The 14,211-nt window shown below is 39.4% G+C and overlaps 1 protein-coding gene across 3 annotated transcripts; it reads left to right on the top strand.

Moving 5' to 3' along the window:
* The first annotated feature begins 7,067 nt into the window (after positions 1-7,067).
* On the top strand, positions 7,068-13,611 carry LOC115250484 (protein phosphatase methylesterase 1-like). 3 transcript variants are annotated; one of them, XR_003889040.1, is made up of 14 exons: positions 7,068-7,270; positions 7,720-7,909; positions 7,979-8,036; positions 9,827-9,878; positions 9,964-10,118; positions 10,190-10,280; positions 10,633-10,698; positions 10,840-10,963; positions 11,079-11,196; positions 11,270-11,314; positions 12,680-12,744; positions 13,130-13,211; positions 13,301-13,328; positions 13,441-13,611. XR_003889040.1 is itself a non-coding variant. In XM_029839160.1 (14 exons), exons 1-13 carry the CDS (start codon positions 7,242-7,244, stop codon positions 13,317-13,319), a joined length of 957 nt encoding a protein of 318 aa, XP_029695020.1. In that variant the 5' UTR covers positions 7,068-7,241; the 3' UTR covers positions 13,320-13,328; positions 13,441-13,611. The 3 variants fall into 3 exon arrangements, 2 of the variants coding, with proteins under 2 accessions (XP_029695020.1, XP_029695019.1); XM_029839160.1 differs by having other exon boundaries at positions 9,964-9,995; positions 13,144-13,211; XM_029839159.1 differs by having other exon boundaries at positions 13,144-13,211.
* Positions 13,612-14,211: the final 600 nt, after the last annotated feature.

The raw sequence follows: 14,211 nt of genomic DNA, 5'->3' as shown, positions 1-14,211 counted from the left end.
TTGGCTTAGATCTTTGATTAAAAGAAGACATCTCAGAAAAATTTCTAGGGGTGAAGGAGTTTAAGTGGAGACCCCGTGTGATCTTACAGTCCCAACAGCTGCTAATAATGGTCTTGCAGCGGTTGGAATGGACAGCTTTATCAGTGAAGCTCATGAATTCTTCACCATAAGGGGCGAAAAGGATATGTGGATCTAAAACGCTGGGGCTAATGGTTAATTTGGCCACAGTGCTGAAAAGAAATCTGGGATTATTCAGATTTTCTTAAATTAAAGAAGAAAAATAGTCCGTTTTAGACTTACAGAGAGCCTTTTTAGGCTAAATGGTAGGTATCTATTTTACAAGAATAACACTTTCTTTATAGTCTTTGCTCTTTTTGCTTGAGGGTCCTGTGATTTAGATCAGTGAGCACACCTCCTCTGATTTACTATTTTCTTTTTCAGGAATAGAAAGAAAATCTCGCAATAGAGTCAAGTGTGAATGTTAGTGAGGCTGCTGCACCTCACGTCATCATCAGAAGCATCAGACTTCTCAGCAGAGTAAGCGGACACACACCCAGAAACAGAAGATGTTCTTCGGATCTAGCTTTGGTGACTTAAGTGTTTGTGAATAATTCAGATAAAGTGTTGAAACATGGAGGGACATCAGGCGAAAACACACAGTAGTTTAAAGAGAAATCTAAAACAATGCCAGAAGGAACATTTGGCCAGCACCTTGTACATACAATTGAGTCAAATGTAAAAACCAAAACAAGCAAATAATGAAAAAAAACCTTTGCCCATGTCACCTTCTGTAGCAAAAATAATGCTGAAACATTTATTTTGTTTTTCTGTGTGTTTTGTCTTGAACTAGTTTTCTGACTTACTGCCTGAAGAAAATGTCAATCTCTTCTTGTTGTAGGTTGCAAAAACTAGGATCACAGAGGATGTTGTATCCATGACAAGTGTGGTAAACTCTGATTGGCCAACTATGAGACTGAAATGATTATTCAGAGGAACACAAGCAGCAGTTTCCCTAGAACAGATCAGCAGGCCTGAATAATTATCTTCAGTTCGGAGGACTCTGGATGTGCATGTTTACCGGCAATTTAGAATTTTATAACACCATCATCATAATTATAACCATTAATATTAGCACAGATATTTACACATTTACATATTGTTTTAGTCAGTTCTCACAAATTAGTCCACAAGTAAAACTGAAAACAATCTAACCATAATTGCAAGTTTGTGAATGAAGCCAAATACACAGCAAATAGACAGCAAAGGAAAGTGATCCAAAATAAGATGCAAATGTTAAAATAAGGAAACAAAATGCAATGTGATGGAGAATGCATGAGGGCTTAAGTGGTTCATGCATCATTTCATAAGAATGAAGTACATAAAAAATGTAATACGAGTAAAGGGAATTTGCTGTCATCTTTAATCTGCTCAAAAACAGAGTACACAGAGTACACAGAAACTGAAGTATTACTGCAAAAACATGGCCATCCCAAATGGACTGGGTTCATACTTTAAAGCTGTCAGTAGTAGTACTTGATCTGTTGTGCTAATGGCAACATGGTTGACAATAGAATCAGGTGATGGTAACTCAGTCTGTGCCTCCTTCAGACTTGGGTCCTTTACCAGAGGCCGGGGATTCTGAGGGTTCTACGTAAGATCTTAGCAGTTCCTGGGACTAGTAGCAAAACCATTTTCCACTAGTGAGGTATGGATATTTTCTTGAGCTGCATGTCAGATGGGAGAACCCAGAGGATGTTTTAGTCAGAGAAGAGATTCGACAGAGATGTGTTTTGTGATTTTCTGTATCTTTAATAATACTAATTCCACTGATACCTTAGATTCATTTATATGGATCTCAATTAGCTCCACCATTACTACAGCTCTTACTGGGGGTTCAACACATAGAGATAAAGTTGTGGAGTACACTAAATAATAATGCACAACATTGCAACATAATAAAGTGCTACTAAACAAATTTTGCATACAAGCACAACCACAATATAAATTCAAAGAGTTTGACATGAAACACAAAAGGCATTTAAGCTAAATACAGAACAAACACGAGGCAAGCCTGACCAATGTCAACCATAGCTATTTCATATTATTATGTACAGTATGTTCAGTAATTGCATGTCCAATCAGTAAACTTTTATAGTATTAAAACAAAGTATCTTTACAAAGTAATGCTGTTGTTTGCCCTATGCTGACAACGAGCTGGCTAATTAACCACCAGTACTGTGTCTGTCTGTTGTATTTTGTGCTTTCTTTCCTACTGAGCAAAATTTAAATTCAGCCTGCCAGCAACATTTGAAGAACTAAGCTAGTGTTATTGCTGGTTGATTTTCTTTTTTTTTTTTTCCGCAGTTATGTACTATGTGCACAGTCGTGTGGATTTTATTGCTGATGATATAAATAATTTACTGAATTTTCTGTAAACATTCTGAAAAGGGCCAAACCAAACATTTATCAGGGGGATTTCTTTCTCCTCTACCTTTATCTGTGTTGCACGTCAACATTGTCATGAGTTTCAGATAGCACTGTTATGAAGTCCCTGCCCTCATTGAATTGGTACCCTAGTCAAATGAAACACCACTGTGACTGTGCAGTACTGCGTTGTATTGATATCAACCATGTAAAGCTGATACCCTGTAGTGGAAATGTACATATTGAGATGATAGTTGGGGCCAGATGTGCTTCAGTGAAAGCGAAAATCATACCTGCATTGTGAATAAATAACCACATTCTTATTAGAAGTTCTTTGGCTTTCTTCCCATTGAGCGAGCCATCAGGTGATTCTGTTTCACCTTAATCCCCTCAAATCTGCTCCCTGAATTCATCAGTAGAAAACATGCATCATTGCATGCAGACAGCTTATATACAGTATGTCTACAATCTGTATGCCTTAAATGTAGCCAGTCTCAAATGTCTTTTTTGGGTTAAATTTAGCCCCACTTGATCCATGGTGAAACATTTGTCTCACTATAAACAGTTTACATGGTTGAAATTACGATAAAACCTACTTGACGTGATCAGAGCAGTCACGGGGGTTGTAGTCCAATTTGGGAGGTTTAGTCCATGACTGTGGATGCCTTCCTGCAGCATGTGAGAACTCCACCCTTCCTCTTCATCTTCACCTTGTTGTTGCAGCAGATGGACCTCCTCAGAGAAGTAATTTGTTTCTTTTGCTCCTTTATCTTGCATTCAAGGTGAGACTGGATGGCCACAGCCAGACAGTCCATGTCAACAGAGGCACCATACACCTCCCATGTCAAGCCCTGTTTGTCCCAAACCACTTCCTGCGGCTTACCCATATTTTCTCCTTCCTGCTCTTCCTCATTCAATGTTGGACGGCCTACATTTTTTTCTGCCTCCTTATTATGTTGGATACTGAGTGAAAGGTCAGAGTTCTGTTGGAAGCTAGTAGTACACAGACAGGGAGAGAGGGAGGCAGCATTGTCATTGCCATCAGAACTAAGAACAGTCCGGCTGCTCAGCTCAATATCGATTTTGCAGACGTGATGAAATGGTGCTTTGTTGACACAAGTCACACTATCTGACTGATGGCAAGGAGAGCCAATCAAAGACGAGGTAGCTGTAACCTTTTGAGGTGTGGAGCAGTTGTCAAAATCCACTTGGGTGCCGACATCCCTCAGCTGATGGAACCTGTCACTGATGTCAGTCATGGATGCAGAGTCCCTGACTGTCCTAGACTTTGCTGAATGAGTGGGAAAGGCAGTAAGTGGATTGAGAGAAAAAATCCCAACAATATCTTTGCCTCTGCCAATCTCTGGCTTTCTATTCTCTTCCTTGCCAGGGGAGTTATATGTAATATTGGTCTTGCCGGTGTCCTCTTGGGATAAGACCATTTGAGTCTGCGCGAGTGATTTAGTGCTGGCATCAAAGGTGAGACCACGACTAAGAATTTTATGTCCTGCTCTAGTGGATTTCACATCCCTTGAAACAGCAGTAAGTGCTTCCTGGGGTTCTGTTGTAGACCATCTCCCCATTGTCAAGCCAAAAGTGGTTTTGGTTTTGAGGCTAGAGGTGGCCATCCGTCCAGAACCTACAGACAGTAAACACATATTATTCAATTACTATTTTCCCTAGAACTGTATCCTAGAACTGTAACTTAAAACTTTTAATAATTCTGCATGTTTTTTTCAGATAACTAAATATAATTTATAAGGATGGAATTGAAGATAAGTGAATGGCAACAGAGCTCTAAAGACAGACTTTTCAAAGACAGCATGTAATCGTGTAACTTTTTCTGACATTTAAAAAAAAAAAAAAATTCAAACATTGCTGTACAATTACCTGGAAGAGATGGAAAACTTTGCTGGCTCTCCTTGGTTGGCCCAAGAGAATTGGGACTTTTGGCAGGAGCAGAACCTGGTTTGGTTTTGGCTGATTTCATTCTAGGAGAGAAATTCAGTGGTGGAGACAGATCCGCCAGAGCTGATGTTGAAATAAACAAACCTTTTTTGTGTCTAAAATAATTTTTGCCAACTTCAAGATCAGTACTCAGGTTTTCAGCGGAGTTTTTGGACTTACAGGCCTCAGCATTAAACCCTGGACTGGGCTTTTGAATGGCACTGGATTTGGAACTGGCTTTACTCTCCTTGAACTGAGATGGATTGCTAGTTCTAATCCCACTGGCTTTTCTTTGAGTCGATCCTTTAGGATTTGGATGAACTGTATGATTTGTCTGAGTTTTGGCAGTCAATGTTGTGGATTTACTAGCCATTGTTGATTTTTTCCTCAAGCTTATCAAGTCTGAGGCTTTTAATTGTTCTTGGTAAAGGTGTTTCTTGGCTTCTGACATTATCATGATTCCTTCCTTTCCTTTCCTTTTTTTGTCTGGAGTGTTCAACCAGGGTCTTCTCAGCCTTTGATGCACAGTTTGTAGATTCGTGAGAGTGTGTTTAGGAGACTGGGACTGCTGCTCAACCACTGTTGACTTAATTGAGGCTGGCAATATATTTCTTTTTAATGATAAATTATTCCTGGTGGGATATGGAAGGGTTGTAAGGGACCTTGTTAACTTTTCATTTCCCAAGGAAACTGTGACACCTCTTTCTTGTGCTGTTTGTGCTCATCACTGACTGCTCTGATGTGTCAGTGGCCTGAAGGGGGGTGGGGGGGGGGGGGGGGGGGGGGGGGGGGGGGGGGGGGTGTCAATGGTGAAATCACTGTGAGGTTGTTGTTTGGCTTTGCCCACCTTGGTAAGACAGGTTGTGTTTTGTTTACAGAGTCAGAAGGACCCTCTTGTGGGATAAGGTAGCTGGATTTGATGTCATTTGTGACATCTTGCAGGTTCCCTTGGCAACAGCATCAAGCTTCTAAATGTAACATTTCAGCTATTGGTGTTGAGCATCTGTGTGGACAAATGGATAAACAAATGATCAATAATTGATGAACAGTGTACAAAAGTCAGCGAGGATAAAAGTTATTTTAAATATCACAGAAAAGCATTAACTGCCATTAAGGAACAAATATTAAACCATTTAGATGTTTAAAAATATCTGATGATGCAGCCATTTCCTCTCAAACACATCAATCATCTTGAGACTTGGTTCTGCCTGCTGTACACCTTCATAAAAATGACCAAAATATCTGAATCAAAGACCCGATAATCAAAACTAAACAGAAGCTAAAATATATAGTAGGACTAGTAAATTATTAAAAGCATCTGCCTGATGACCTCAAAGAGCTACAGTAATTTTAACTCCATACACTTATTGCTCATCTCAACATACCGGCTCTGCACTCACCTTCTGCCCTCTTCTTAACTCACATCTTTCCTGACATTGTGTCCATCTGTTTGTCTGTCCCAGTGCCTTCTGAGAAGTAAAGCTCCAGCATCTGCTTTGCTTCTTTTGTGAGCTCTAAGACTAGATGCAGTCATGAATAAATTAACTAGGGGGACGAGCGAACTATAACTGAGCAGAACCTGAAGTGGTTGGATGTTCTGCTAAACCACTGGGTGGAGAGGTGAAAGGCATTTTTATGACTACAAATAACAGTATTCAAGGTTTCAGTCTCTATTACTCTGTGCTGAGACCCTGGTATGTGCTATCCTTAACCCCTTTGGATGTATGAAAGGGTGATTTTTATTTATAGCTGTCAATCAGGTGTCACATTTCTTTCAATAGTCTGTAGTAGTAAGACAGTGAGCGTGTTTGATTGATTAGCTTGACAATGCAGCTGAGCCAGATATGAGGCAGATTTGTTTAAAGGACACACCGTCTTATCTGTGCACTGTTGGTTGCATAGATACAGTAGTCAACTGTCACTGCCACCTGAGGGGTACTCCGTGTGTGTGTGTGTGTGTGTGTGTGTGTCTGAGATAGTGTAAATGTTGGGAAATCTAAATTTTAAAACCTGTGATAGTGGTTAAATGGAATAATTTTACTCTTGTATATGCACATACCTAAAGTACAATAATACAGTAGAGAGGGTGGTGGTGGTGGGGGGGGGGGGTTGTTTGTTTTTTTGTAGTCTTGACAAACTTTGAACTGAATTCAGATTTGATTAGATGCTATTGGAGCACATTTCTTCCTTCTAGCTTTATTTTGTTGTTGTCACTCATTGACACTATATTTTCCTAACCATTGTTATTCTTTGTACAATGAAGATTGAATTTAGCACTTAACACTTCTCAGAGTCAAAACGACATGTTTGCACATATTTATGTTTAATTATTGCACAAGCAAAAGTTTAACCTTCAAACAGAAATGCAAGATTTTCCCTCCAAAGAAGTATTTCTGGTTCTACACCATTTGTGTTTTACCTGAACACAATTTACCAACTGCAGAGTTCATACAGAGTTATTTTTTTAATGAGAAATCATCTTAATTTCTGGGTTAAAAAAAGTAATTACTAGTAATCTTAATGGAATAAAAAAAATGTGTTTCTGGAATCTTCTTAAGCAGAAAAATGATTTGAAAACCTTTGAAAGATTTTTGACCTCATTTGTTGTGCTATTAGCCAATAGGAGTGTGGTGCTGTGATGTGACCTGACATGAGCAGCTGACTCTTTATTGTCCATCAGTCTCTTTTCTACATGCAGCAGCAGTCAGAAGCATAGGATTTGGTTAATGAACATAAGACAAAGCAGTTGGCCTGACGAGCAGCAATCCCTGCTGTCTATATCCTGTTAGAAAAAACAAAACAATATTTATAGGACAGGTAATAATTGAAGGTCATCAGCTGATTTGGAAATTCTTCTGCTGAGAAGCAGCATGTGGGAGGAGAGCTTTGATACAGAGCAGTAAGTCACTTCTTTAGCTTTACCTGAGACATAAGTTAAAATGTTTAAAAATCTACCTCTTGTATGGAACTGAAATGTTTTGTAACAATCCACAAAAACTACTAAAAACTTGCTTTTATTAAAGATCATATCAAAAATCATTAAAAAGGAGTGTATTGTAACAGGAAGAGAATTAAGTATAGTAATATCAGGCAAGCAAGGTATGAAGGCAAAAAACAATGTCTCATTCATCATTTACAGTGTTCAGAGCAGGTAGCTTGGCTAACTAGCAAAGCAGCTAATCTTCAATGGTAGAGAGTTAGCAGATTGTATTTGATTCATATAATCACACGCTTTCCAATCACACGATTTCTACACTTGAACAGACAGCAAAACTACTAGCATTCTGTTGTTTTGCTTAATCTTGAAATTATAAAGTGTGTATTTCTGTGTGCCCACATGTTGTCCAGTGATGTTGGTGGAAAACTAGATTACTCGCCAGTTTCCTGGCGGGAGTACTTTGACCAGATGGAGGATGTAAATGTAGGGCTTGCTGACAGCACGGATATCTTTAGGATTTACAAAGCAGGAAGTGACGGTCCACTGCTGGTTCTGCTACATGGAGGAGGACACTCGGCCTTATCCTGGGCTGTCTTCACCGTCAGTATAAAAACTGAAAGAAATCAATAAATGAAGGTGATCAACTCATCTTCATATTTTCTGTTTCAGACAGCGATTTCCAGTCGGGTGACTTGCAGAGTACTGGCCATGGATCTCAGGGGTCATGGTGAGCGGACATGAACCAGGTTCATAATATTTCACAGAAATGTTTCTAAATGCAGTTGTAGATGACAACTGCATTCAAAGGACCAAAAGTGCGCAGAAAAGAACCACTGTTATAAAATCTAAATTTCTGTATGTTTGATGGTCATTGTGAAAAATATTGATTTGAAAGCAAAACCATTCAGGAACTTGGGCCTTTTTAGATGGAAAAATAATTATTTTGCACTACTGAGTCTCTCCAGAACTGAAAAAGAAAAAACCCTAAAGCTGTCAGAAAACCACAAAATCAAAATTGTTTAATGCTCCATTCCAATTTTACTGAACAGTGACCCGCGTGCTCAACTGAACATCAATGAAGTTAATGGAAGTGAATGTGACAGCAGCTATTGAAGCTCACGTTGGTGACACAATAGGAGCAGCATTAGTTATTATGTTGTGAATAAGTGGGGGAACATATCATGATCAAGAACATGATCAGTAATAATTAATACACTCGGGGCACCATCCTGAAATCGGGGACTAAAACAGTCTAGTCAATCTCAAAGAACTTCACATCGAAATGTTATTGGACACTATCTTACACTTGTGAATTTAAGGGAAAGGATGGAATTCAAGCACTGACTATAGCAACCAGCAAATATCACAAATGAGCACAGACTTGTCTTTAATTTATTGAATAAAATTCAGCCTACATGTCCCAAAATGGTGGTGTATTAGGGTTACCAAATGCATATGTGATGTCCCAGTGTCTCTTACGTGGCCATTTTGCTGAGGAGGCTGGTCATCTTGGCAATCTGCCCTGTTCAGTACCACTGTGCATCTTCCTTTGTTAGCCGGCAGGATCGTGATGTCTATTTGGAGCCATGCCAGTGCTTTCCTTTCCTGAATGGTGAGGTTGGAAGGTGGGGCTTTCGCTCTGGTGAGCACAGCTGATATTTTTGGCATTAGTTGTTCTGCCTCTGTCTCCATCAGCTTGTTGTTCCTGATGGCAGATTCCATGGCCATTATGAGGTCCACTGCTGGGAAGTCCTCCAAAATTTAAATCTAAAACATCTTTTTTGGGTTGGGATAGCTCTCTCCTTGACAGGTTGGGATAGCTCTCTCCTTGACAGGTTGGGATAGCTCTCTCCTTGACACTTCTCGTGTATATTTGGTTGTGATATGTGGTCCTCTTTCCTTCTCCAGGTCAATTCCTATGCATGATTGGAATTGTTGTACTTGAACTTAAGTGTTAGGAACTTGTGTGTTTGTCTTTCTTTGCCCTCAAAGTGTTGACTTAACTGCTCTTTGTGTATGAATTTCATGACTTCTTCCAGGATTTTTACTAATTAAATGTGATAGACAGCTCTTACCTGTTGATTTTCACTTTGATGGTCTCAATGGTGAAATTAACTTGTCTCATCTGTTGTTGAGCAGCTGGTTCTGGGCTGTCTGGAGGATTCTTTCAGTGTTGTTGCCTTTCATGGTAGACTATGCGCAAGCTGTTAGGGGTTATGCTGTGTTATCTGCATCTCATGTTAAAGCGTAAGTGGTTCCTATAGTCCTCAGGTTTTCTGGAAGTTCTTTCATACTCTCACACCAGTCGAAGGGGCTTTGTTCCAAAGCGCGTTGCAATATGTCTGAAGATTCTCAGTCATCCAGGTCATGGTAATTCTGGTTGTTGAATCATGAAGACATTTCACCTCTCATCCAAGAGGCTTCATCAGGTTCCAGGGTTTTTGCTCCATGGTGTTGTGTCATATTTTTGAATTAAAACCAGCATCCATCTATGGTCATCTTTCCCTCCCTATTTAGGTGCCACTTTGGTCCGCCAATCTGATGATTTTTCAACTCAAACTATGTCGAGGTAACAGCACGCGACATAAAAATGTCTTTTCTTCCAATTATCCACAATGCAGCAAAGATTGTAATCAACTTTTCACTTATTTTAGTGATGTAGCCAATGTGATTCAAGCTTGCTATGGTGAGTCTCATCCCCCAATCATCTTGATTGGTCATGGTGTTGGTGGAGCAATTGCAGTGCATACAGCGAGCAACATGCTTCTGCCAACCACAGTGGGCTTGGTGGCCATAGATGTCGTCGAGGGTAAGAAGGCATCTTCCAAATAGAGAATTTTCATGTTGATGTGTACTTGGAGTTTCCTCCTCCTTGTGTAGGCAGTGCAATGGAGGCACTTCACAGTATACAGAACTTCCTGAAGGGACGACCCAAGTCCTTTAAGTCCATGGATCATGCCATCGAGTGGAGGTGAGATTCAACCACCAAGTTCACTTTAATTAGCAATTAGCTTGACATTCCTGTCACTTCTCTCCAAACAATGTTCCTGTTCATGCATACACCTGGAATCATACAATAAAATTTCAGTTTTACAATATCAAAATCATGTAAACTTATATTTGTCACCTTAGACTGAGCATCTGTTAAAGTGAATTCATCATAGCTAAACAGCACCACAAAATCCAATTGTTTTGATATGCGAGAATTGTACGAATGTTGATATTGTATTTCAAAACTTAGCTCAACTTGCATCTTTAAATATTGATCCTCTATTCACGGAAAAACTCAGCTGAAGCTAATAAGTAACAAACACTTCTTTCAGCGTCAAGAGCGGTCAGATCAGGAACCTGGAATCTGCCCGAGTTTCAGTGGTTGGTCAGATTAAAAGGTAAGGGTTAAACTGACTGAAGAAACCTGTTCAGCTGTTCAAACCAGAATGTAACCAAGTTATGAAAGAGGGGAGCAAATAACTACCTGCCATCAGCCATGACTGTAGCGAACTGTACTTACCTCATTTTCTGTCTGCTAGATGTGAGATGAATCAGGGTGACACTCTGGAACAACCCAGCCCAGTGACCGACGTGGTCGTTGAGAGCAACGAAGACTTCTATGACCAGAGTTATGTCAATGAGACAGAAAAAACTGCTGCAGAGGTTTGCTCGATCACAGAACCAATGTTAAATTGTCTACAATCATTACACTGACATATTGGCTAAACAAAGGATTGATTCTCCTGCATCTGCCATTTGACTGACTCGTTTGTGACAGTGTGTCTATAAGTGGCGTATAGACTTATCCAAGTCAGAAAAGTACTGGGATGGCTGGTTTAGAGGAACCTCCAACCTCTTCCTGGCATGTAACCTGCCCAAACTCCTGCTATTGGCTGGTAAGTATTAAATTGATGTCCATTTTATACTATGAATCATCACCAGCTCGATTTTGTCCACATCTGCATCCAGGAATCGACCGACTGGACAGAGACCTGACCATTGGCCAGATGCAAGGTGAGTTGCTGGCTTGGCACATGAACAAGCTGAAATTTGATTCTTAGTAAAATGAACAGAAGTGAAGATTTCTGATTCATTATCAATTTAATGATGTGCAGCCATGTTGGTGTGCTCCAATACACCAAAAGGAAATGAAAGGCACTCCTGTCAGATAGCGTGTGGCATGTGTTTAGAGGAATCATTTTTTGTAATCATCCATCTCCAGTCATGGTTTCCCCACAAGCTAAAATAAATATGTAGGTGTATAATCCCAACACTGCACAGAGGACTCCATAGGTCCAGTTTGTACACTGAAGCTAAACACTCCAGAGTTTATTTTTAGTATAATCATGAAGTCCAGCCAATGTTGGTTCGAGCTCAATGATGTGAATAGATGCGCCATTGAATGAGCCTCACCTGGTAGGGAACCTCTTGTAGCACAGGTGAGCCCTGATCATAGGTCAGCAACTGTAGACAGACTGCACATTGAAAACACAAAGAAAAACTGCAAAGTCTTAACACCATTTATTCAGGAGACATAAAACAGGAAAAGCAGTGGGGCATTTCCGTATGGAATGTACAGATATTGAGAGAATGTCACCACTGAAACTACACAATTGATATTCTGGTATATGAACCAGTGGTACAAAGCAGTAACAAAAATAACACTTCCATAACCAACTGGAAACGGTATTAGAGCAATGTAAAGGAACAAACCAATAATACCCTAGGAAATAGAATTCAGAGAAGTTAAAGATTGGCAAACTGCTTACAAATTATATAATTGATAACAAAGTCCTGGAGTTGAAGTCAGAGAGATCATAAAAGAATGCTATAAGAATGTGAAGAATTTATCCTGGCGCAGATACATATAGTGACCGTGTGCCAAATAATTGTAGTTTCCATAAAATGGAACCGAATTCTGATCTTAAACACAGAATACATGCCAACAGGTTTTTTTTCCCTACAGCAATAAACACCAGTAATTTAAAACAATGGGAAACCCTGAAGGGTAGCATAAGAAACGCTGTAGGGACAAAGAGGAATATATTTAAAAAAAAAGGGATGAAAGAGTCTTGAAATTCATTGAACAAAGTCAAAAATAAAGGAGCTGTAGCTAACAAATGGCAGCTTACAGGAAAACGTAAGCTTAAAGGACTTGGAAGGAAATCCCTAATGCATTTATGATTAAAACAAAATCAGAGTAGTAATTGGAAAAAAGCAAAACAGGCTGTATGGGGGATGGTGCTATAATCAGATAAAAATCTGATAAAACAATGATCACACATTAGACATACATTAAGGTGTGAAAACACATCATATTTAGAAGGGCAAGAACAGCATTGATAATAAGGAAATGCATACTTGTCTGTCCACTTTCAGGTAAATTCATGATGCAGGTGCTGCCTCCCTGTGGTCATGCAGTGCAAGAAGACAAACCAGATAAAGTAAGAAAGCAGGTTATTACATTAGAGTGTATGTACTGTACTTTAATTCATTGAAAACAGACAAATACCAATTTAAGTGATCTGACTTATGTGAAATACAGAACTGAAATCAGCAAGCTAATGAGCCAATAGTGAACATGGCACAGCCAAGGCTTATGGAAAGATATCTCAGCCCTATTGATCCCAAGGGGTCTCTGAAAGTCTGATTCATCTGCCAACGTATGATGAATTGCTAAAAATTGCAACACAAATAAGCTTAATTTAAGGACATGCTTCATCCTCTGTTACCAGTAATATCTGAATGACATTTTAAGGAACCAGATATTTTACATTTGGTGCCAGTGTTTAGACATCTAAGAAAAACCTCACTGATGATGAAAATCAGCCATGTTTGAGCAGGTAGCTGAAGCAGTGGCTGCCTTCCTGTCGAGACACAAGTTTGCTGAATCCAGAAGAGAAAGCCAGAGGTAAACATTCCAGTTTAAGTGTGGTACGGGACAAATGAGTAGTGGAATTGTAAAAAAGCCAATTGAAATAAACACTGGTCTCTCTGCAGCTCCAACTCCAGTCACTGAGGCCTGCAGGTAAAATCCAAATTTCACTCACCTCATGTCTAATTCTAAAGGAACCCTTTAAATGGTGAAACACATTTTCAGATTGTAATGCATGCCACTTATAAACCCTTTTATCATTCAGACCCAGAAAATCCAGAATCAGAACCAGTTGAAGACCACACCTGACCTTTATGTCCAACCTTTGATCTCTGACCTGAAATGGAAGTCAGTTTTGACATAATACACATTCAAAAACGTACAGGTCTGCAATATAATGGCCATATATATAATGGAACATTTAAAAAAAAAAAAAGGGGGGGGGGGGGTAATATTGAAATGTAATTTGAAAAAACTCTATAATTACACAATAAAGTCAAAAGGATTAGTAAAGATTAAATAATAAAAAAAAACCCCACAAAAAACCCAGAAGGTTCACAGCTTTAAATTGATCTTTTTAGAATCAGGTATAAACCAAACTGAAAAACCTTAACCTGTCAGGCATTTGCTTTACCTGCAGTTCCATTCACATGTATTGGTAAATACCCATTTCCACCTGTGGAATGACAACCCGGCCACTGCTAGCTCAGTCTGACTGGTGGAACTGAACGGGATCTAGTGTTCAGCTTATGGCTGAATTCCACAAGTGGACTGCTGCATGCAACATTCCAGTGCCATCAGCAACATTCTGTTGGTGTGTTTACACAAAAGGAAGATTACAGGTTCAATTACAAAGTTTGAACCCTAACCCCAAAATTCATGTGATGTGGGACAGAAAGCTGTCAAACATCCATATTCATTTTAATTACCGAACATAAGATTTAATCAAACCAACGTTAAGAAAAAAAAAGGCTGAATGTTACATTTAGACAGCTGTTTCATTCACCTTTTCACTAGTTTTTTTTTGATGATTAGA

This window comes from Takifugu rubripes, chromosome 7, assembly GCF_901000725.2.
Source record: "Takifugu rubripes chromosome 7, fTakRub1.2, whole genome shotgun sequence".
Classification (NCBI taxonomy): Eukaryota; Metazoa; Chordata; class Actinopteri; order Tetraodontiformes; family Tetraodontidae; genus Takifugu; species Takifugu rubripes.
The sequence above is the reverse complement of the archived record's forward strand: the minus strand, read 5'-3'. Positions and strand labels throughout refer to the sequence as shown.